The sequence below is a fragment of the Telmatherina bonti genome, assembly GCF_933228915.1.
Source record: "Telmatherina bonti genome assembly, chromosome: 23".
NCBI classification, from domain to species: Eukaryota; Metazoa; Chordata; class Actinopteri; order Atheriniformes; family Telmatherinidae; genus Telmatherina; species Telmatherina bonti.
Genome location: NC_136632.1, coordinates 12,958,542 through 12,982,932, shown reverse-complemented (window position 1 = coordinate 12,982,932; position 24,391 = coordinate 12,958,542). Strand labels below are relative to the sequence as shown.

The following is a 24,391-nucleotide window of genomic DNA, read 5'->3' as shown; positions in this document are numbered from 1 at the left end:
GTGTTGCGAGATGATCTCCTTCATGTCTTGGTTGGAGTTACCGATGCCTTTCTATCATCTGCAACCTGTATGCCCGTTCTCTTCAGACCTTAAGGCACTGTAATGCAGATATTTACCATTTTCTGCAAATCCTTGATGTTTGTGTGAAAACCCCAGTTCATCAGTAGTTTCTTAAATATTTAGATTAATAGCTAGCTATCTGGTTTGTCGATCTCCCGTGAGAGAAAATATATTAAACGTTAGTTTAGTCTGGTCAGCGTGGGTTTAAAAAAAAAAACAACAAAAAACCTTTACTTTGAAGGTTGCATACAAGACTTCCGGTTCTCCTCTGCTTCTGTCCATGAACCTGATGCAGCTCCTGCAGCAGAAGCAGGAGGCCAAGACCCTCCGTGGGGGAAGGGTGGGAGCCGAAAGTGAATGGGTCTTACCTCTGAAAAGGCTCATTCAGTGTGGCTTTAAGGGTGCTCTTTATTTAGTTCGGTTCAATTGTCAAACAAACCTGGACGTCAGTTAAATTTTCATTAAGTGTGGGAACTTTGCGTGTCTGTGGAGCTGGAGAGGGCACAAATGCACAACACTCAAACCAAAGTATGCAACAAAAACAGACGTATTTTTAGTAAATATGGGGGGAAAAAAAGCTATTTTTTTTGCGACAGTAATTCTGATGTCATACATGATTTTTATAAACTTGTTTTTAAGTTCCACGTAGTTCAGCTTATTGTCTGTAATGGTGTTTTTGCTTCCCATTTTAATGTTTGGTTTTGTGGTTTTGTTACAGCCTAAGTTGTTCTCTAAAATCTTGTATGGCTTAATTATCCATGTTAGGGTGTCATGTGTTTCTGTTTTTTGTTTGTTTGTTTTCAGTGACAATGACATGTTTCTTGTGTGGAGTTTGAAAACATGGCTTCTCTCCAGGTACTCCAGCTTCCTCCCACAGTCCAGAAACATACTGGCGACCTGACCAGGATGTACATTACCTCTTGCCCTGTAGCCACTGGTAAGGGCTAAGTAAGCACACACAGGAAAACAACTAACAACAAGTAAGACGGTGCTTTTAAAGGTCCACAGTTGAAGCGCATTCTTTATAACTATCTTATTTGGGTTAATAAACAGTAATAATAAAAAAAAAATAAAAAATAAAAAAAAAATATATATATATATATATATATATATATATATATTATATATATATGACTCCTGAGGGGGTAAAAACTGCTTAAGAAAGACACATTTTTCTGGTTTGAATATTTGTTATTTCCTTCCTCAGACATGTAATAACTAAGTTCACACATTTTTAACAAATAAGCATGGCAAAGTGGGGGAGAAAAAAAAACCCAAAAAACTATCAATAAGTGACACCAACACGTTATGTGTCTTTCTACTTTTTCCCCAAATGTTTATCAGAGCAGTTCTCCTTGTGTTCACACACACCTAGTCCCAGCTAGAGCAGCGAACCAAAGAGAAAACACATTAAACAATACTTACAAGCTAAGACGTAGCCTGTCCCACAATATATCAAGACTTTAATATAATCATGCCATGACAGTTCTCAGGATGTGTGCTAAAATGTGAAGTAAAAATCTCAACAACACTGATATGATGAATAATACAACCACGTCCAAACATTGTAGTACAATATTTTTTTTTTTAGAAATATCTATTTTCTCTTTAATTATTCTACAGGGTTTATAAGTTGTGTAGTTGGGTATATCTATGGTTGTTCTGCTGGGACAAGTCAGTTATTAAAATCCATCATACTGCAGGACTTCAGACACGGCTCATTAAAGTTCATGTCCAGAAGTGGGTTCTTCCCCATGTTGTATCCAAAGGGAGGGCAGAATCGGCTTCCTGTGCTTCTCCATTGGGACTTCAAGCAAGTGCAGCCCTGTTTGTGCAGCACAGACAAATCATAAGGAGCATTCTGGTGTCATTTTCAGCTACAGTGATAAACCCCACTTGAAATGAGCACATAAAAGAAAATTAAAAACACACAAATAACGTATGGTTCATCTGTAAGTTTACAAATCTGTGTAGAGTTCAATGTGGGTTCATCATATTCAAGAAGGTCGGTAGTGCTGGATAAATATGCTCAAAAAATTTAATCTGTAATCAGTAATTTCCCCACAATACCAGATGACATGAGGCCACAAAGGGGGTTGGCATGGTTTGCAACAGTGTTAAGGAAAGGTGGGTGCACGACAAGTGTGCAACTGCTGCTTTTGTAACACATCCTGCTGCCTCACTGATTTTAATTAAGGTACACGAACGCAACACAGCACCTCATACCTGCTGATGAAACATGAGCAGCAGCCACAACTATTTTCATGTTGCAGAACTAATTTACACTAATTTGTTGAGACTTCAGACTTCAGTGGAAAAGCGTGAACAGCACTTTTTTGCCTTGTGTGTCCCACAAAACAATCAGAATATGTTAACCTAAACACATTCAAATAAGCCTAACTGAGTCGGACCAGAGCAAATGCTTTTTTTTTTTTCCCACTTTTTAAAACTATATCTACAGTTTGGGATCCCAGTAGTGTTTAAGTGCTACTTCCTTGCACAGCCGGTTTGAGGAGGTACAGCTTGTGGGGGGTGATTAAATGTGGTGAAAGAGTGTCATTTCTCACCTTCTGAGCAGCATTATTATAGTTTTTTTTCTGTAATGAAGGCTGTTTAGGTGGTCTATTGGGGGTTTCAAGAAGCAGTTGTTTTTACATGGACTCAAAATTACAACACAAAATGGATGGCAGACATTAAAAAAAAAAAAAAAAAGAAAAAAAAAAAGAAAAGCAAATCATCACAAAATTAAACAAAATGACACCAGGATTAGCTGTTTTTTTTTTTTCAAATCACACTGTGCCTTTTCAGCCTTCAGTCAGACTTTCACAACCAAACCTGCTTAAAATATTAAATCCACCACAAGATTTCAGTCACTATGTTGTGTCCCATAAAAACAAAGAGAAGCCACTCCAGACGAGACGCAGTCCAAGAGGAGAAGCTACGAGTCTCAAGATCAAGAGTGGCAACTCTGTGTGTGGGCACTGAGGATTCAGGTCGAAACGGGTCCGTAACGATTCCAGATGGAGGCGAGAAAATTCCACACTGGGGGCCGACGAGGCCGCTCAATGATGAGAACATTAATAAACATACTGTAGAGGAGAAAGAAAGGGGGAAAAAAAAAAAAGAAGAATAGGGAAGATGATGATGAAGAAAAACGGGGATCCAGCACCTTGTCCAAATCTAGACATATTTCTCAAGTAAGTTCTGAAAAAGTTCCTCATAATATTCAAACTGTTTGAGAGTAAATATTCTCGCAGCAGGTTCGGCCAGTGTGTGGCATCCTTCTGGTTCCACTGGACAAATGTCTCAAAACGGCCAGCGAAAAGCTGCTTTTTGTATTGCTTTCTGGAATCTCTTTAAACTGACTCAATGTCTCAAATTGTTAGTACCTTTAAAAAAAAAAACAAGAAAAAAAGACAGACAGAAGCAAGAGTTTGTTCTGATGACCGTGCGGCTTTGCAAAAAAAAAAAAAAAAAGCAGGATGCTCCATTTGTGACCTAGAGATGATATGTGGGTGGATGCCAGGATGTTTGAAGGGGGGGTGGCTCAGTGGGATTCCCCGTTGACCGAGCTTCCCTCTCCTCGAGGCGAGGAAGAGCGGGACAGGCCCTTCTCTGTGTTTTCTGAGCTGGAGCCGTTCTGGCTGTGGAGGTCGGCCGACGAGGTGGAACTGGAGGACGTGGACGAGGGTTTGGCCTTCTCCTTAAAGTCCGTTATGATGACTGTCAGGTCCCCAACCGTCACCTCCAGGTGCTGGGCGCTGCTGCGGTCGATGTTTTTTAATCTCGGCCTAATGACAGAACAATAAAGAGAAGGTTTAAATGTATTTTGAATACAAAGAGCTACACAGAAAATCCTCCATTACTTGTTGTTTCGCTTTACAGGAGCCAGACTGCCTGATGATCCTTGTTTCAGGTGGTATCAACAATAGTTCTTCATGGTCTTCCTCAGTCATTCCTTGCACCTGAGCATCTTCAGTAAAATTCAGTAAATTAAGACCTTTTAACACTGACCTACGTATCATTCAGGCATAACAAAAGCGCCTAACTGAAGACATGAACCAATGTTGTGTCTACAAATAACACGACAACTTCCAAAAAGCTATAGGGTGATAACTTTATCTAATAAAGACACCTTAAATCTGGATTAGCCTCCATAGATGTCAACATTATTGGAGCTGTGTGAGATTGTTTTGACACAAGTGGGGGGGGGGGGGGGGGAAGCCTCTAGAAATCTGCTTCAAGAAACCTGAAGATTATTTAAAGAAATAAAAAGGTTGAATTGAGATGATTTAGGTAAGGATTAAACAACTCGGAAGCGTGCATTAGACCATTCTAAGGTACTCCGCGGAGTGCCTTAGAATGGTCTAATGCACGCTTCCGAGTTGTTTAATCCGCTTATACCTTGGTCCCACAAACTGTAAACACTAAAAGAAATAATTTATAATTGCTGTAAACTCGCTAAATGTGGTTAAACATAGGAACTACTTTTTGTTAGTTTTTGTGTCTTAGCAACCGTTGTCAAGAGAAATAGAATGCCATGCGCCATAAATAATATTTATTCACATCACACACTTCAAAAACAACCACAGAAATAGCTAGTAGGGAACAATATTTGTAAATATATATATCATACAAATTAAAAATTGGTTAATCTGCACAGGGGTTGGTAAATTAAAACTAAGTTGAATTAGATTCATTACAAATTACGCACTATTTTAAACCAAAATTTTTAACCAAAGAACAATAGGCTATCAAAACATTTAATAAACAGGCCTATTGAAAATTAAAATAATAATAATAATTAATAATGTATTAGGCTAATAAAACTATTTCAGTACAGAGAGTGGATCGGCAAACTGCGTGATGCGTAATTATGCATTGCGCATGCTTCAAACAAAATTTAACTGAATGTTCCCGTTGATTGTGCAATTATTAAAACACACTGGCGCCTTTTCCTCGCTGGATTTTTTCTTTGGCAGGGATGCTGCTGAGTCTTTTGTTGAGCCCGTAGACAGAATTTCGTGTTCTCTTCATCTTTTTCATTTTCAATCTTGTTGAGTTCTTCTGATGTTACCTGCTTGTAACGTTGCCTAGCTTGTTCTTTTATTGTTTCCTCTTCTTCCCAGTCATCATATGTTTTGTTTGGTCCAAAAATGTTAAAATTGACCTCAAAATCCATATTTCAGCGTCTTCTGTTATTATGTTATGGTCAGCCGTTGAAGCGTGTGTGACGCGTTGCTATGGTGACGCGCGCGGCGGAGGACTACGTTGGTGATTAAACTTGCCGAACTAACTGTGCGTTTAGACCAATCTAATGCACGCCAGTTGACATTGGAATTCTCACTGACCATGGTATAAATTGTGTTGAACAATGTACACTGTAATGGCTTTTATGTTGGCAAGTTTACACGTATCTCTGCACCTCATTTAAATCCATTCATCTATTCTATTGTGCTTATTCCAGTTCAGGGTCGCAGGAACTATTTCAGATTTTCCTGCCAGTTAACAAAAAAGAATAAAGATGTTGCCTCACGAATTTTGCAACACAAAGGTTACATGCTTGTAGGAGAAAAGAAAACTCAGTCCATATTACTGGTTTACTTCAATTTTATTTGAGTTAAATCTTGATAAATATCTCTTATGCCCTACGATGGACAGCTGGGATAGGCTCCAGCTTCCCCGCGACCCTTCATTGGATTAAGCGGTTAGGATAATGAATGAATGAATGAATGAATATTTCTTATCAAAATGACAAGATTTTTTTATTTTATTTTGGTATTAAGCCCAGAGACATACATAATGTTGGCACTGCTGACCCCTATTTTACTTTGTATTCATTGCTATCACACTCCTTTTAAATTCTCCATCCTAATCCTCAAACAAACAGAAACACTATATTGGATTTAATTCACTCAATCTCACTTAAAACTTCAGAATCTCACTTTAAATTTCATAATTTCTTTCCCATCCTTTCAAGACTTTATAAAATGTGACACCCTATAAGGAGTAACTTTAAAAAAAAAAAAAAAAAAACACCTAAAGCTAAACTTTGTGTCTCTCATTACCTCATCTTCTTGTGACTGTTCTTCTTGAGTGCCGGTTCTCTGTCGCTCTTGTCCCTCTCAACTCGCTCCTTCTTCTCTTTCTTGGGCTGCGACGGCAACACGAACTGCTGTGTGACCTGCTGCTGAGAGACGAGCTGCGAGACTGGACGAGGTTTCCTGATCCGGCAGGGAAGGATGGTGAAGACGTGAAGCAAGGGAAGAGAAAGTGAGAGACGAAATGTGGCAGATTAATGAGAAGGAAAATCACAGTGAGCACACGGCCTCATGCTTGCCTACCGCCGTAATAAAGAGCCAATAGTCGCTGCCAGTGCTGGTTAGGACGGTGCTGCTGAAGTGCTTTTAACACCGGCACTGAACAGCAACACACACACACGCGTTCTGTCATCAGGGAAAAATAACAGCATACCTGGACTTGTTTTAACACTCATACAGTCTAAATAAGACCCGTCTGCGCTCTCAAGATGACTTCACAATACCTTCATGTAAGGCTGCAAACTGCTATTCAACCTGATTTATGAATATTTATCAATGCAGCTTTCTAGTAACCATTAAATCCACATGAAAATACACAGCAGCATGTTTTACAGGTGAGATGAGACAGACACTGCTGCTCCCCCGCAGCCAGCGTCTCTAAGACAGATGTTACCGTCCAGCACGAAGGACGGCTCGTTCTGATGGCAATTAGGTTGTAGCTCATTGGCTGGGTGGTTATCTGGATGCAGGTTAATGATCTGGGGAGAAAGGCTGCTAGGTTACACACACACACACACACACACTCTTTGTATGTACGGGTTTCCTTGTGTGGGAATGAGCTCAGACGCTAGATCAAAGCGTAAGGTTTAGTTTAAAGAAAAAGCAAGTCTGCTTATACCTGATGCAACCGATACCTGCTTTTATCTTTCAGGCATCATGTGGCAAGAGCATTGCATCACCTTGAAGATACATGGGCAAAAGTGGAAAAAAAAAAAACTAATAACCATGAAGGTAAAGTCTTTGGTGCAATAAAAGCTAAGACTGAAACTTCAAGGATTGTTGCTTGTATCTCCTCCAGGAGATCTTCTACTGCAGCGTGTTTGGCTGCGAGGACATGGGAACAGAATCGAATCCACACCATATCTGATAGTGACCTTTTTTCATAGCTCAAAACTCATAACTGCCTGCTTCATTCAGTTGATCAATTAGCTGGTGTGTAACAAGATGCTTTTCTGTCTGCATGAATTGTTCGAGGTGTATTAACCTGGTAGAGGTGTTTCAGTGTCCTGAGCTGTAGCTCAGGAGGAAGAGCAGTTGTCCTTCAACAGGTAAGTTGAGGGATCGATTCCAGGCTTCCCCTGAAATGCCGAAGTATCCTAGGGCAAGACACTGCCCCCCGATGTGCCTATCGGGGTATAAGTGTGTAGAATGAGTGTGTGTGTGTGTGTGTGTGTGTGTGTGTGTGTGAATGGGTGAATGTGACAAGTAGTGTAAAGCGCTTTGAGTGGTCTGTATGACTAGAAAAGCGCTATAGAAGTACAAGTCCATTTACCATTTACGGTGTCTCTGAATGGACAAATATCTCTTAAGCGAGGACTCCCTGACTTTAAAACTGCGGAACTGACTTTGTTTGGTAGTTGCTAGACAAAGCACCATTTGGGAGAACACCTAACCCTTAAAACTGAAATCTTTTGGGGTTTTTTTCTTCTTGTTTTTCTATATATAATGTATATAGAAGCTCAATATCCTTTTTTTTTCTTTTTTTAAAAATCAGTCATTGCAGACATAATTTTTCTTTTTTCCAAGACAGATATTGTTGGCAATGTAAACAATAACAGTAGGACGCCGTCGATAAAAGGCCCACAGCATTAGACGGTACAAGTGTACACAATTCTGAAGTAATTACCGCCGTGCTGTCGTCGCTGCAACTGGATTCATTTTCAGATGAAACTCATAAATGTCAGGAAGACTTAACGACATTCAAAACTGTGTTTGGCATGTCAAGTCATGTCCATCTTTGCAAGATGTCAGTAATTTTTACACAAAGTACCTTTGAAAGTTGCTGCAGCACAATATATTGTAGGCTGTGAAGATATGCTTTTGTCCCGATTCGATGCAGATTTTTTTGGGTGCCGATTCAATTCTCATAATTCTTTGATATTGCTTAATTTTTTGGAAATTAACACCAACAAAAAAATTGTATAAAACTTTTTTTTGCTCATCATTTTCCCTAATTTCCAGTAGGAAAAAACAACACAGTAGCCAGATCATCATTCTGCTGCTATAATGCCCAAGGAGAAAAGTAAAAAGATCAAACAAAAACAATAAAAATGACAAATTTTTTAAATCGATTTTTTTTTAATTAAAAAAAAATTTGAATTTTTTTCTTTCCTTTAAAAAAAAAAAAAAAAATCACTTGTGAAGCAAAAAATCCAGATATTCAATTTTTTTAATTCCTTTTTCTCACCCCTAATATACTGAACGTTATCCCCAGCACAATATCAACACGGCCTCTTTTTGATGCACTCGGAGCAGCTCAGTTGATTTAAAGAGATTTTGTAGCATATCTGACTGAAGGCTGTTCAGTGAAAAAGGACAAACATGACAGCTGATGAGGAATGAATACGAATGAGGGAAGAGAAAAAAAAAAAGGACATTCTGTCACTTCTTATGTAATCAAGTGTAAATAAACAAAACTGTAATTACACAAAGTTCTGTCTTTTTGAGAAAAACACGCCCGTATTTCTGGGCTTGCTACAGAATAATTAGGACTCTGGTTACATTTTTTTTATGAAAAAAAAAACAACAACAACAAAAAAAACATTCATTGAAGGCAGATGACGACAATTTCCTGAGAAGCAGCTTTTCAAACAAAAAGGTCCACAAATGGCTTCAATCCATGGAACATAATGTACTTAAATGTTCCTCCTCACATCTTCATCCTGCAATGTCTACAGCCTTAAACATGATGCATTATGCAACCGGTTTATGTGATGCATGAGGGCTGTAATAGCATCTCTGTCAAGGACTCTGTGTGTTTTGTGGAGGGCTGGCGAGAGCCATAGCCGAGAGGCAAGTGTGCTGAAAAGGCCATCTGTTGAGACGGTCCACATTTCTAGCTATGATTCTTCATGCACATGCAAACACATTCGACGCACACATCGCAGCATGATATCTGCTGCACCCAAACATGAATGCAATTTAAAATGAAGTCCATGTGAAGAAATAATCACACGATTTGAAACGGATGCAATGGACTCAGACTGAGATTTGTACACATGACTGCACAAGTGCGTGCCAGCGTGCACACAGCAGAGAGGAGATGAAGCATGAGGGAATAATGGTGAAATGATATAAACAGGGTTTTCTGGGCCATATTTAGCAGCTTTATTAGTAATTAGACCCAAAGATAGCTTGAAAGCAGCAGCAGCACCATCGCCTCATGTTGTGAAATGTATCCAGGTCTAAATGCTGTACTGGTAAAACTGAGCAAAACCTGGCTTCCATGCCTCATAATGTATAAAAGCTAATTAGTGCTTGCCTAATTTAATCATAAGGATGACAACACAGAGCAAGTATGGAGTGGTTTTTAAATATATTCGACCTAACAGGATCCATCTGCAGAATTAGTCCGAGCAGCTGGACAAGCGCTGCGCTGCTTTGTGTCGCATTATTCGCCAAAACAAACCTTGGTGTCCTATTTAACTTGGTGGAAAGGCTTCCACCTCACTTTCAGTGAGGAAAATATGGGCTCACCTTTCTTGTTCTCAGAGCAAAACGATTGTTTAACAATTCTGGGATGACCTAAATTGGAGTCCAGCTTCAAAGAGGCTTTTTTTTCTTTTTTCCTAGAGATATCAACGCTCCCCATAGAAACTTAATGTGATGCTAACAAGGCAAGAGTGAGATGCAAATGGATCTCTTGACCTATATAGCTGTCTGGTTAGGAAAAGATGGCGAGATCCTCTAATGTGTCGGTCTTGTCAGCAAGATGAAGCAGAACTGATGCTCTTATTTTATAAATGAAAGGCAGAGGTTGTATCAAATGCTCTGCACTGAGTTTTTGAGTCATTTGCTGTTTCTTTGATATTCTACACCTTTTTCTGATCACACAACAGCAAACAGAGGCTGTTAATGTGTCAATAACTGTTGATAAACCTCTTCGATTTTTGTGTTCAGTAAATTTAATTGACTGTATCCAAAAAATGAGTTACTTCTGCTCATTAATGAAGGAAACCTGAGCTAGTTTTGCTTGAAATGCATTCTATCACTCCATCACCTGAGTCTAATAATGTTATGTGCCAACTGGGGTCGATGATAAGCACATCCCATCTTCTCAGCGTGTTTCAGTGAAGTTGTTAGCTTCCAACAGAGCCCGCTAAATAACCTGAAGGTGAACAAAAAAGGGGGAGGGGGGGTGAAATCCAGAGTAAACAGAGCTGCCTCTGTTAACCCAATCAAACAGTGTTTATCTTGCCACTTAGGCCTTCACTGCTGGCCTCCCTCTGGATGAAGAGTGTGTGTTTGTGTGTTTACTGGCTGCAAAAAAAAAAAAAAAAAAGCTGCACATAAAGTAACAGCTTTTTCTGTCTGACATTAATACTGGCTGTTGGAACAGCTGCTGAAGTCGATATTTGCTCCACTCGTGCCATCCATTCTGCAACAGCTAATGGAGTCTCGTGCTGGGAAATTAGGATGATACGAGGAGAGCTCACACACACACACACACACACACACACACACACACACACACACACCAAACTTACTTCAGAGGCGAAAAGGAAAGACAGACAATAACTGCAACCATTTGTTTTCTTCTCAGTTTGCAGGATGTTTTTAGGAAAACTGTATTCACTTGGGGTTTTTTTTTTTTCACTGACTTTAAGTTTCTTTATTTTTTCCATTGCACATGAATAAACTAAATAAACACGAGCCTAGCACTTGGTCTGGCATGCCAGTAACTGTGTTATGGAACCACAAGCTAAAGGCAATCATGCCTCGTCCTGCAGAATAAAGGCTGGGAAACCCCCCCCAAAAAAAAAAAACCCTTTACATCTTACTGACTGGGAACTGCAGCTGACCTCTTCTCAAATATGTCTCACACACACACAAACATGTGCACACATCGTCTGCGGCTATCTCACTCCTCTGGCCTTTTACACTCTTCTCCCTCCTTCTAAACAACCTGCTGACCTCGCACTCTTCCCCCTCCAACCACTGTTCTCCATTCGGAAAAGAAAAAAAGTCCTTTACTGCCGACGAGCTTATTATCAGAAAGACTATTCAGTTGTGTTAAATCACTTGTTAGTGAGATTAAATTATCTCTACACCTTCAGGGGTTTTCTTGTGATTAAAATGGACCCTAGCAAAAGGGAATCATAGCGCTGCGTTACAATCCTATAAGAATTGTAAATCCCTAAAACATCAGCAACACAAGTTAAACGAGACTGCTCAAGGTAAATTATTAATTAGCGGATTCAATATTTAGATAAATATAGTAAATAGTGGATAAAATCACTTACATTTTTACAAGCAGAGGTGTAATCTTGTAATATCTGATCAGACCAAAACACAAAGATGCAGCTTATCATCATTACATAACTTAGAAAATGTGTTTTAGTTAATATACAAACTGATTATTCCCTGCCTGTCCTGCCTTTGTTTTGTTGCTGGAGAAACACAAATGTTTGACCTTGAACTACTTCTTACTGTGTATTCGTTGCAAGTATTTTTTTTTTTTTTACTTATTTATTTTGAATAAAACATTTTGAGACAGTGATCCAAGCTCTCATCACGACGCGGCTCAGTTACTGTTACTCACTTTATGTTGGTCTTTCTCACTTATCTGTCTCGGCTCCAGCTGGTATGAAACGCTGCTGCGCGTCTTTTAACAAGTACACAGTACAGAGAACACAATTTGTCCTGTTTTAGCTTCACAGCACAGGCTGTCTGATCTTTTTAGAGTTCATTTAAAATTCTTTTATTTGTTTTCAAGATATTAAATGTGCCTGCCCTGTCCTATCTGTTGAATGTCCATTTCCCTTCCTGGTCACTCAGGTCAGCTGACCAGCTGGTCTTGAGTGTGCCAAGGGCACAATGTAAGCTCAGAGGGGACAAAGCTTTTGCAGCGGCAGCTCTTCGGCTGTGAAACTCGCTGCCACTGCATGCTAGACAGGAGTTCTCACTATCTCACTTTTAACTGTTTTATTAGTCAAATACAATTATTAATTTTTGATTTTTTTTTTTTAAATACATCTTAATCTAGTTTTTATTAGTTTTAGTGGTATTTATGCTGAAACTAGTAAAAACTGAGTAAAGAATCATCCAATGCATTATTAAAAACTGAAAGGGCGGTGAAGAACCATCATCTTCAAGGAAGAAATGCAGCTAAAAATAAGAAATCCTGAATGATTCACATCATTTCAGACCGTCTGTAATGGAATCTGAACTGCTGTTTTGGCTCCCTTGAAGAAGAGATCTTGTCATCTCAAGGCAACTTTGCTTGTAAAATAAATGTGAAATAAGATTTTTATAAACATGCTAGAGAGAATAAAAAGTTGGACTCTGGAGAAATGGAAGAAAGTCATGCGGTCTGAGTCCAGATTTAGCCTGTTCCAGAGTGATGGGAGCATCAGGGTAAGAAGAGAGGCAGATGAAGTGATGCAGCCATCATGCCTAGTGACTACTGTACCAAACTGTGGGGGCACGGCTATGATCTGGGGTGGCTGCAGTTGCTCAGGTCTAGGTTGAGAAATCGTTTATGTCCAAAGAATGAGGTCAGGTTATTCCATCAGTAGTTTTTTTTTTCTCCTTCCCTGATGGTATGGTCATATTTCAAAATAAAAATGCCAGGATTCATTTGGCTCAAACGGTAAAAGAGTGGATCACGGAGAGAATCCAGACCTTAACCCCATGCCTACAGGTTCTTAACCAAAGAAAGAAAACCATTAAACCATTTTAATCTAGATAAAATGACAGAAATGCCTGCTTAAAAACTGAATATTACTGCAATAACACACCTGCTATCTTGACTGCATGGGGGTCCGTAAAAATGAAGCATCTCGACAGATCAGTTGAGGCCATTTCATCCAATAAATACTTGATCTGATAATGAGGCGCAGGGGAGACGCGGCAGTACAGAAATCTGCAGATGTTTGGACTGTGCCTTATCAGCTATCAAGTGCATTGTGTGATGAGCAAACGGCTCACAGGACAGCTGATGGTCTGCAAATGCGCGTCAGAGCATGCGGTTCTAAACAAATCTCACCCCCCAACCACCCTCGTTCTGTGATGATTGTAAGATTGCTGTGAAATAACTCATTTTACGCACTGCTGAACGCCTTCAATCCAGGTGTGTATGTATGTGCATCAGGTTTTTTTTTTTTTTTTTTTTGTTTTTTTTTTTAAATCAGCAGGTTGAATGCTGCTCTTGGGAGCTCCTCCGACCCAATGATTAATGCCTTTCCCTGCCTCTACATGCTACCACTTTGTGTGTGTGTGTGTGTACAACAGAGAGACAGATGGCTTTCCACGTCCTGTGGTTTATGACACCTTCTACAGCCCGCTGGCCACACTACGCTACATTCTCTTTTCACACAAGCGCCTGCCTGCACAAACACATAGTGCCATGCATCAGTGTCACCGCAGTAATTACAGGCTTATCACGTAGCTATAATCTTCAGCCACATTGACGTGATAACAGCCAGATTCATTGTCTGCTGTGTACACTGTGTCTATGCTGTGTGAGTGCTAATATCAGTAGCCACACATCTGAACCAACTGTTCCACTTATTACAAGAGGTTATCGTTTGAATGCCGCAGCATCTTGAACTCTCTGCTTGGATATATTCTGCTTTACGTGTACGCAATCTATTGGAGAAGATACCATTTTCAATCATTTGTTTTATTCTTGCTACGCTTGTTTTGCATTCAAAGTAGTAGCTCATAAAACAGGTTTGTCTACTCTGATTACGCAATCTGACATTATCACAGTACCTATGCCCTTTTTCCTAAATCGGAAAAATAAAAGCTAAATGTGTTTCGTAACACTTTTCTGTCTTAGAAGCTTAGACTCACGGAAAAAAAAAAGTCGCACATCAAAGGTGTTGCAGAATAATGAAACCAAACCCAGCAGCACTTAAACAGAATGAAAACACATGCTTTTGAGGTGTTGCTTTCACTGATTTGCAGGTTTAGTGTAATCAAAGAAGGGAAAACATGCATTAGCACTGTCAAAAAAGAAAATAAAAGCATGTGGGGTTAGCTCTTGGGTGCATCGTAAATGTTGTTTTAGTGCACACCTTCCTTGTGATGTGGGCAAAGAATGTTGGGAAACCTGTATGTGATCCAGTATAATCATCTTCTTGGATAGACCTAAATTTTATGTTGTGAAATTTTCTCAGATTTCAGAATTCCTCTTTTGATCATATGATTGCGTGAAGAGCTCTCAATTTGGAAGTCTTAAAAATTAAATAAAATATAAAGAGTCGACTTGCAAATCTCTGCATCCTGAAATGATCCGAGTTTAATGTTGAAACTCTCATCAGGAGGTCTGACTGGAACCCAGACCTCTTTTTATTACAGAGATTGTGCGACTTTATCATACGTCCAAGTGCCATACATCTCTATTTATTCATTTTTTTATAAGTCGCGTGATATTAGACTGGCAATTTGAATAAAGTGGTAAAAATGCAAATGACGCAAATACACATGCCTTCTGACACGCCTCTTTCAGGAAGCTGATCTGCAAGATATCTGTTACATCTCCATCACACGTGGTGCTTCTAAGGTGGTCAGGGTGGCATTTGGCTGCACTTTTTTTAGAGATTTGATACCCATTATATTACCATGAAGATACATAACAGTGCTAATCTAGTTATATGGTAGCACTAGATTAGTTTCAATGTTGCAAAACCATGTTAAATCTGGAACCACATGTTTATTTTGTTGATGTGAAGTATTAAACTGCCCTGTGATGGACTGGGATACTGTTCATGGTGTCCCTGGGATAGGCTCCAGCTTCCCTGGGACCCCTAATTGGACTAAACAGTAAAGGAATATGGATAGATAGATGGATTAAAGTTTAAACTTGCTGTTATATGTAATCATTTCATCGTGCTCAAATCCTGTATTATTCTTAAAAGCAGATCAGATGCAAAATTGACATTATCCATTTCATCAGAACCTCACTAACAGCGAGGGTTAGACGGTGGTGGTCTCAGTAAATTTATGAGAATGACAACCATAAACAACGTCAGATGTGAAACAACTGTTTATAAAACTAACAGACGTGTTAATATTTAAACAGACATATTTCCTCTGAAGGGATTATCATTTGTAGTGTTTATTTATCTGTTGACCCTGCAGTAATTAAATATGATTCCTTAAACAAATTCTTCTTTGCATTAAAACAGTAGGCATTCAAATCCAACCCACACCATGAGGAAAGACTCGTCTCTGCAACGCTCTACCATGACTCACAATCTCCATTTCACACATCAGACAGCTCCAGCAGGCTGATCCTTATCTTATAACTGTAATGGATGTTGACTGAAAGGAGGTACTGGCAGGATTCCTAAAGTTCAAATAAAAAAAAAAAATGGCAAAAAATAATAATAAATTAATTATATAAAAAAAGGAATACTATTAAGAGATCTGAAGATGTGGCTAAAATTAAGTGGAAGCTTGCATTTTTCATCTTTTCCGTAACTTTAAAATAAGAAAAAGGAAAAATCCAGCATGACATAAGCTGGAAAAGCACAATAATGGGCTCCTTTTACTGCACATGGAGCTGCTGCAGAGCATGAAAAAAAAAACATCTAAAACAGCAGAATGCTGACGGGTTCCCGGCTAGTCAGAACAGCTCATGCTTCTTTAAGCAGAGCTGACGAAAACCTGGACATCAGTCACTCTGTCAGAAAGACGCCCGGGGTTAAGTTCAAATCCAGGGGAAAGAGGGAGAGAAGGGGGGCAAAAGATGGTCACGTAGATAAAGAAGAAATAACAGCGGAGAAGGGGTGAACACAACTAATAGGAACATGACCAGGCTCGGTGTCCTGACCTGCAGTAATATGCTGTAATGCTGCCAAACTGGCTCCTGAATGTGGAGAGTTTCCCTGGTGGCTCCGACTTGTCAGATCAGCTCAGTGAACTGTTGCAGGTGGTGTAGACACCAGAGAAGGTCACACACACACACACACACACACACACACACACACACACACACACACACACACACACACAGCTCTATTATACCCTGTGTATTATTTATCTAAGGAGAGCGTTAAGGTTGAACAGCTGTCTGTTTGCAACACTTTAAATGATCCGTTCATCTAAAACATGCTAGCTTTCCTTCTACATGTAAAGCTTTCCAGCAAGTCTCAGCCTGGGAAACTCAGCTATTATAGGAATCAAACCTGTGACCTTGCAGTTGTGTATTATGTTTTTAAAAGAAGGACTCTTACATCTGCAACGCTTGCTTTCAAAGTCTGGCTCTGAGCCCAATAACTTGAAGGAAGACTTTTTCCTCAGCAGAGACTTAAATTAATGACATTGTTTGATATGTTGTGATCCTTTAGGACTGCTTTAATTAAATAATGTGATTTAGCAGGTTGTGGTGGTGGAGCAACAGAATTTTTTTTCTGCACTAATTTACACAAATGTCTGCACTAGCTTTGCAGCAAGGGGAGTATTTTCTCTGCAAATGAAGGCAGAAAGGCACAGAAAGAGAGCGATTTTAATTAAACTTTTCTGCATGTGAGCAGGTTCTACTACTTTTTTTTTTTTTTTTTTTTCAAATTTGATTTGACAGATTTAGCAGAGCATCAGCCAGTTTCCATTTAGTCACACTGTCTTCCTTTTACATCATCTCCTCAGATAAGTGAGTCCAATTCTGCTGATGTATCCGTGTCTGCAGTGGGATTCAGAGCCTTGACACCCTGCTTTCAGTAAGCCGCCTGCTTTTCGACTCCTGCAGGAGATCATGTCACATCACACAGAATAGATCGCCTTTTATAAATCATTCATCTTCCAACTTGACAGACATTTTACATGCAACCACCATATCTCCCGCTGTAGTGCATTTTCTCTATTTCACATCTAGTCTTCAACCAAAGAAAAATACCAGATCCAGTTGAGCAAAGTGACATTTTGTGTCAGCGTTATGATCTGATTTAAACTACTTGTGGGGCTCTCCATGCTCCTGTCAAGCATTAATTCATTACCTCGCAGCAATAGCTCAGTCATGCTTATTTAGTAACCAGTGTAGGAATTGGCTCCACCATTTATATTCTGCATGTCGTTCGCCCTTTAGCACCTTCAGCTTGCTCGCATAGAAATCCACTTGTCCGGCATGTTTGTCCATTAACAGCTGCGATCACCTGTGCAGCCACTTTTTGCTGCAGTGCCAGACCACGTCTGGCATGTGTGTGTGTGTCTGTTCACGCGTGTCCTTCTGCGTGAGCGTAACCACAGTGCTCGAATACTTCTGCGGCAGCGTTGCAGCTGGAAAGACGGGGAGGTTATTGACGTCAAACCGAGACCTTCTCGCAGACAATTTTTCTAAATTTGTCGCTTAAACGTCAGGGGCTAGCGGCGAGGAATCTTCCGTCTTGAGTCCACGCCAACTCCTCCAAATTATCCAGATGGGGAAGACAAAGGATGCCACAGCTTTTAGTGTCAGGAGGATTCAGACAGGTTCTTGGCAGAGCTGAAAACTGCTACTATTGACCCTCTCCTGCACACAGACGAGTCAATGGAGTGTCCACGAGAATCAACACTTATGTGCAATTAGACGGGACTAAAAATCATGGAAGCATGTCAGCAACTTAAGCTAAACTCAACAACTGTGCAGCTGAGTGTTTATGAGTGCGCTTGCGATCAAATGTACATGCAGTCATGTCGAAAATTTGCATGATGAGAGCATCTGGGTGTGTGTGTGTGTGTGTGTGTGTGTGTGTGTGTGTGTGTGTGTGTGTGTGTGTGTGTGTGTGTGTGCCTCTGATGACAGCAGGCTGATTAAGCTGTTGCATAGTAATGAGCTACGGCTGTCTGTCTGGCAGCTGCTCTGACAACCTCTTTTCACAGCTAGCCCTCCCACCCACACACACACACACACACACAGAAATAAACACAAAAGGTATCAAAGATCTACTGTTGTTGCGTTGTGGCTTAATCATTGGGAAAGTTGTGCTAATGCAGAAGAGGATAATTAGTGATGCATTAAAGAGGTAGCTCATGTAACAACACATAATGTGTCCCACAGCCAAGGCGAGCAGATTACACTTCCTCTCCTTCACCCTTTGTTTTCCCCCTGATAATGACTGCCACTCTGTAATAACTGCAATTTCCTGTTTTAAATCACTTATGTCAGGGGAAACATCAGCCTCAGGCGCAGAGGGCACAAAGGGTGCACGTCCATGCTGTTTATTTGTACGTGCGAGCATCCATAAGCGAGTTCATGTGCACCCCTCTGAGAGCCATTTATTCCTCTCCTCTTGGTTACAAAAATCTCGGGGGCAAGAAGATGAATGTGTGCACCTAAGAGACGAAGCTCTTGTTGATATTACAGTGTCACCCACCTGGACAAAAACAGTCTAATGTGCAGAGTAAGGTAGAATTAGACAATTCAGCATAGTGAGTTGGACTGACTTTGCATACATTTTCTTTTACATGCACAAAAAAATTAATTGATAACTTAGTTGAAGAAAAGTAAAAAGGAAAAAAACAGCACTTTGTCTATGTATGGATTGCATACAAGATATTCACAACAGTCTGGTTTAAACATGTAACGTCATACATATATTTATATATATATTAAAAAAAACAATTTCTTGAATCAACTCCTGGTTCAAGCACACGAATTGCAAAGAGAAATAGGGTGGTATTGCCTCTGTATCCCTCGGGACCCCCTTACTAAGGGCCGCAAATGCCAAACACATCAAAGCTAGCGTAAATCCATCGCCTTACCTTGTTGATGTCCCCTTCCTGACATCACACATCATGCACTTAAAAGCCTCTGCTGTGTTCTTGTACGTGCACACGCTGCAGTCCCAAAACCCCTCGTCGGAGGAGGGCTTCGGTTGACGCTTCGGCCTTTAAAAAAAAAACAAAAGAAAAAAACAATACATGTAAAAACATAAAAAAAGAGAGATTTTTAAAAAAAAATACAAAATCGAAAGATAGTGGGAGAAAAGCAAATGAGACACGAGTGAGTTCGGCTCTCATCCGACGAGGCTATCGATAGCAAACATCTGGCTGAGCCTGTAGGATTTAGGAAATCATCTGCAAGCGCGCTGTGATCTGACACTGTAATTGCCGATGAGGTTTAACACCCGCACGCGGGCTCCTCGCACGCGCACATAAACACACGCAGAGAGAGGGAGAGACCGGAGAGAAAACCCATTTTTTTCCCCCCTGTGCGCTCGCCGATGTTCGCTCCCCTCCCCTAGCTTGAATTTTTAGGACACGCTGAGGCGCTAGTTACCTTGTGGGGCTCCTCTTGTCGCCCATGCCAGACCAGGGTTTATTTAGAAGAGCGGAGATGAGCAGAAGTGTGGTTATTTGAAATTATTTTAGCAAAGAAACGATGCGCCTGTGCAGCTCGGCTTCCAGCTGTCGTGGAAACTCCGCTTGGGAAATAAGCACGTGACTCGACGTGACCAATCAGAGGCTCGGTTACTTCCCGAGGCTGACATTCCTCTTCATGAATCAATGATGCGTTCACGTACACCATGTACGTTCCTAAATCTTTGTGTTGTGGCGGCTAAATAATTATGTGACTGATGTGAAAATTGAGCTAGTCTTTATGTATACGTCACAAAATAATTTATTCACATCAAATTATTTTCAAAGTTATAAAAAAGATACATAAAGCAAAAACTAAAAAGAAAATCTGAATATAAATTTTAGACATCAACGTGTAGAACATTTAACACAACACGATATACTCGTTTTGCGCCATAATGGTCTGTTTCTACATCTTGTAACGTCTAACATAGTTAATTTATACATTTATGCAATTCCCACTTGAAAAGGAAATCATTTTTTTCTGCCACTTCTTTCCGGCTGTGGTATACCATACATCTTGAACCTTTTTTGTCCCTGGCATCTCTGTTTTGGCCCAGTACATTACATGTCGCAGCTGTTTATATCACAATCGCATTTACCTGGGAAATCCTTGGCTCACTCTACATGCAGACATGGTGAAAAATAAATGGAAAAGTGACAATAAATATTAGAAGACAACTAAACAACTCGACTAGGGTCTTCATTAGTTCATTTTCACCCTGTTTTTAAAACAGAAGTCTTACATTGTCTGATTTACCTCTTTTGTTTCCTTATTTTCAGCAGATGGTCATACAATATACTTATATGCCAGAGACATCTATCACTACAATTAAATGAACAACAAATACATGAAAGAAAATTTAAAAAAAAAAATTGTTAAACTAAACATTCCAGTAAAAAAAAAAAAAAAAAAAAAAGACTCCATCCATAGTTAGTACTAACTGTAGCAAGAAGTTATTTAATATCAGTCACTGAGCTCTTCTTCATCGCTGAAGTATGCACTCTTTTTGATCCTTGGTTTCTTTGAGTCTGAGGATGTTGAAGCTTGAGCACTGTCCTCTTCTGCCTTCTTCTTCCGTTTTTTCTCCTCTTCTTCAATATGGGCTTGCTGGAGGGACAAAACAATGTTAGAAGGCTAATATGAGTGTCTAAGTAAATCTATTGATTTTACAGATTGTACTGTGAAGAGCAATTTATTGAGGTTTTCTCTCTTCTTGAGTCTGTGTGGTAAAAAAAAAAAAAAAAAAAAGCCAGACAAGTTAACATTGTAAAGCGGTCCACCTTTCATTCTCACTGACTTCTAACCCTATTGCAAGACAAAGATATTGTTAATTTAATATTCTTAGTGTAAAGTTATATATTCTTTATAAAGCTGTGTTTTGTTACATCTAAAAGCAGTAGTCAGCATCTCCAATTGGATGCATGTGAGACACAGAACAAATGTTTTAGTTACTGTAAAGCTTTTTCAGTGGGATAATGTATGGGCCAACAGATGTGATAATTTAGCAGGAAATGGACATATTTTAGTTAATTAAACACTGACCTCTTGTCAAAAGGGTTCATTTTCAATTAAGTTTAAATGTATGTAGAAGATGTGACCTTGTAAGTGTTGTTCCATTCTAAATTTACTGCCTCAGATATCATCAGGAGAAGAATAAGAGAAACAATTACAACTCTTTTTGCTTTTACAGACATTTTGTGGCAACCTGGAATGTTAGCAGCTCATCCTTTAAGTCTTTGGGGGTGAAAGATAGAACTACTGCAAATCAACGTTAGGCTGAATTCATGTTTAACTTGTCTACTCAAGAGTGAGGCAGCCAAGTCCCTCTGAAGATGATCACATGCAGTCCAAACATTAACAACCATGTGGACTGCTCATATATTTTTAAGCAAGCCTGATTAAATGTAATGCATGAAAAGATTCATCATAGTTGACTCAAAATATAGCATGAAAAGGACTCTGTGTGTCCAGTGTTCCTATTTTTAATCACATGTGAATGTAAGGCTCTAATATACAAAACAAAGACAGAAGAGGAAAATGTAGACTGTTGTTTTCCTCAAACATTTCCTGAGCAATTTTCTCAGAGTGAAGGGTTATGCTTGGACTGCAACAACGCTTAGGTTACTAGTAAAATGTTTCCCAGCTGAATACTGCATTGTAACTTGATATTAATATAATTCACATCACCTGTTGGCAGCAATGGGAATACCTGCATTAGAATAAACACTTTTTTCAGTAACCTTACTGACTATTGTAAGATGACATCAGTTTTTGCTTTGGGTGAACAGAGGTTTCACATTTGTTGGAACTGTATTGTGCTATTGCTACAGTGAAGAGGAGAATGAAGACATAGGGTTGAAACAGGATACTACTCTTAATGGCCGAGCAGAAGAAAATTTGATATGTTCTGTTTTGGCTGGGTGCAAGCGAATAAAGGAGCATCCCTTGTTTGGGCCCAAAGTTGTTCCCAAGTTATTTCTCTTTCTCTACCTACAACCTAGATTCAATTAATAGTTGATGCTGAAGACTCAAATAGCATTGCACAATAATTCTGCACAATGAAGCTCTCATTTAAGTGGAGAAATAACCAAGTGGCCTAAATGATAATTGACTTGATGAAGAGTAAAATGTCATGGCACACTTGGGTAAGCAGGAAGACGAGGAGATAGTCAGGACATCCTTCAGGTGGAGATTAGTGTCAATAATTTTTCTCTTAGAATTTAGCCTGCTAAGTTTATTTTTAATTCATTAGTCAAATAAAAAAATTCCATTTTATTTATTCCATTTATTATAATAAATAAAGATACAGATGAATTTCAACTTTGGTTAAAGGGAACATGTTTGAACATTTAAAAACTTATCACTATTTTCTTGTAATATTTACTTTTTCAAGTAATTAGTTCTTCAATAATTAAGCTATTGTTTCCTCACATCAGTGTCAAACCAGATGTTAATTACCATAATAATTATCAGTTTCAGAGACAGAAGGGTGGGGGATGAGAGAATGTGAGGAAGATATGATCAGGTGTGTGTAAAGCACTTTGTGCTGCTTTTGGTATAAAAATGCTTTATGTATTAAAAGGTTTATTTTAAAGAAAGTTGTAACTCTTTCTTGTTACTCTTTTACTAATGCTGTCACTTTTATGGATAAGTAACCATTAACTACTATTAATTACTTTCTTTAAAAGTAACAAACTCAACACTGCCTGCTAGTGGTATTAATGTTAATACTTCTAATAACTTTAATAATACCTGTCTATATTATTAAAGCCCCAAAATGTTAGGCCGTTGTACTTCAAATAAAATTGTTTAATAAAATACTATGAAATATAAAAGGTCTCCTTTGTATTTATGCAGCCTTACCTGAAAGGCAATGGCTTGACTTAAACTATCTAAAGCTGGGTCCTCTCCCTCTTCTTCACTCTCTTCCTCTTCACTAGATGGAAGAAAGAAATACTCTGAGAAACAGACAATAATTAAAAAAGGAAAAAAAGTGACATTATTGCTCACAAAAATACTTACACATGCTCAGGTTGTTGTACCCTTTTCTTCTTTTTCTTTTCCTTCTTCTTCGGAGGTTCTCTTTCTCCAAGTATATTTTTGGGGCACGCATAGCTTAGATGTCCCGTATCCTGAGATTTTTTTTTTAAATAAAATAAACAAATAAATAAAACAAGGATTTTTATTCAGGAGTGACAGAAATAAACATACCTGCATTTGTAATTAAACAAAAGCTTCTATTCCACAAATGAAAAACAAAGTTAAGTGCACACTCACCCCACATTCATAGCATTTAGACTTGTCTGTGTAGTTTCGCCTTCTTATAAACTCAGCTGCTCGTCCATTGTCTATGGCAATGCTGGCTTTAACTGTTCTGCCAAATAACTAGAAGTGACACACAATTTCACCCTGAAAAGTCAGCTTCCATGGAAGAAAGATCACTGGAAGGTAAACTGTATCTTGCGATAAGTGGCATCATGCATGTGAAAACTCTTAAACGCTCACCTGTTTGTTGTTCACTGCTCTTGCACAGTTATGAGCTGATTCTCTGTCCAGGAAGAGAACAAATGCCACCCCTTTACTCTGTCGAGTGTGTTTGTCCTTAACAATGGTAACCCTGAGGTGCACATATTATGAAATTATTCATGTATCTGGACCTGAAGACCTTATGCTGAATTTAGAATCATAAATACGGACAATTAGGGATTGCAAACTATGTTTGAGAAGTTTAACCGCTTTTTAGACAGGATTACTTACTTAACAACTTTTCCATACTTAGAGAATAGCTGAAATGATAGTGCGTTAGACGTTTGCAAACAGGCAGTGAGGAAATTCACTCTTTTATTAAACAAATTTAGCGCCATGTATATTAGTAATACTTAAATTACCTTGTGTAAGTCATTGTTTGTAAGAGAGAATGGCAGGTTTGACACATAAACTGTGCTTTTGCTTGGTGCTAAGCCTCCGCTCATTGCAGGAAAATACGACACTGCAAGACAAACACATGCTGATTATTATAAAGTCTAACGAAATGAGGCCATTCAATACGCCTTAAATGTTATAACGTTGCACTCATGAAATTACTTACCAGTGCAGATATCACTGATATAATACGATTAAAAAACATTAAAACAACATAGTTGTGGTATTTTGTACTAGTCTTCAGATTTAACGAATAGAAACAAACTGGATATCTGTCGCATTTTGATGACGCGTACGTGTT

The 24,391-nt window shown here is 39.1% G+C and overlaps 2 protein-coding genes across 2 annotated transcripts; both read right to left on the bottom strand.

Annotated features, from left to right (window-relative positions):
* Positions 1 to 3,328: 3,328 nt before the first annotated feature.
* Positions 3,329 to 19,707, bottom strand: yaf2 (YY1 associated factor 2). Its single transcript, XM_079263172.1, has 4 exons — positions 19,585 to 19,707; positions 19,068 to 19,193; positions 6,129 to 6,284; positions 3,329 to 3,851 (listed from the first exon to the last, which is right to left on the bottom strand). The coding sequence occupies exons 1-4, from the start codon at positions 19,608 to 19,610 to the stop codon at positions 3,608 to 3,610; spliced, it is 552 nt and encodes a 183-aa protein (XP_079119298.1). The 5' UTR covers positions 19,611 to 19,707; the 3' UTR covers positions 3,329 to 3,607.
* Positions 19,708 to 20,122: 415 nt separating this feature from the next.
* zcrb1 (zinc finger CCHC-type and RNA binding motif 1) lies at positions 20,123 to 24,365 on the bottom strand. Its single transcript, XM_079263227.1, has 8 exons — positions 24,257 to 24,365; positions 24,057 to 24,157; positions 23,926 to 23,954; positions 23,674 to 23,785; positions 23,446 to 23,553; positions 23,191 to 23,300; positions 23,032 to 23,104; positions 20,123 to 20,775 (listed from the first exon to the last, which is right to left on the bottom strand). Exons 2-8 carry the CDS (start codon positions 24,138 to 24,140, stop codon positions 20,632 to 20,634), a joined length of 660 nt encoding a protein of 219 aa, XP_079119353.1. The 5' UTR covers positions 24,141 to 24,157; positions 24,257 to 24,365; the 3' UTR covers positions 20,123 to 20,631.
* Between the last annotated feature and the right edge of the window lie 26 nt (positions 24,366 to 24,391).

Coding starts and splice junctions, on each gene's coding strand:
- yaf2 (XM_079263172.1), bottom strand. CDS start 19,610: ATGGGCGACAAGAGGAGCCCCACAAG. Junction 19,194..19,584: donor GACAAGAGGAGCCCCACAAG/GTAACTAGCGCC, acceptor TTTTTTTTAAAG/GCCGAAGCGTCAACCGAAGC. Junction 6,285..19,067: donor AGGAAGGGGACATCAACAAG/GTAAGGCGATGG, acceptor CTGCCGGATCAG/GAAACCTCGTCCAGTCTCGC.
- zcrb1 (XM_079263227.1), bottom strand. CDS start 24,140: ATGAGCGGAGGCTTAGCACCAAGCAAAAGCACAGTTTATGTGTCAAAC. Junction 23,786..23,925: donor AAGTATGGAAAAGTTGTTAA/GTAAGTAATCCT, acceptor TGTGCACCTCAG/GGTTACCATTGTTAAGGACA. Junction 23,105..23,190: donor GTACAACAACCTGAGCATGT/GTAAGTATTTTT, acceptor TCTTCCATCTAG/TGAAGAGGAAGAGAGTGAAG.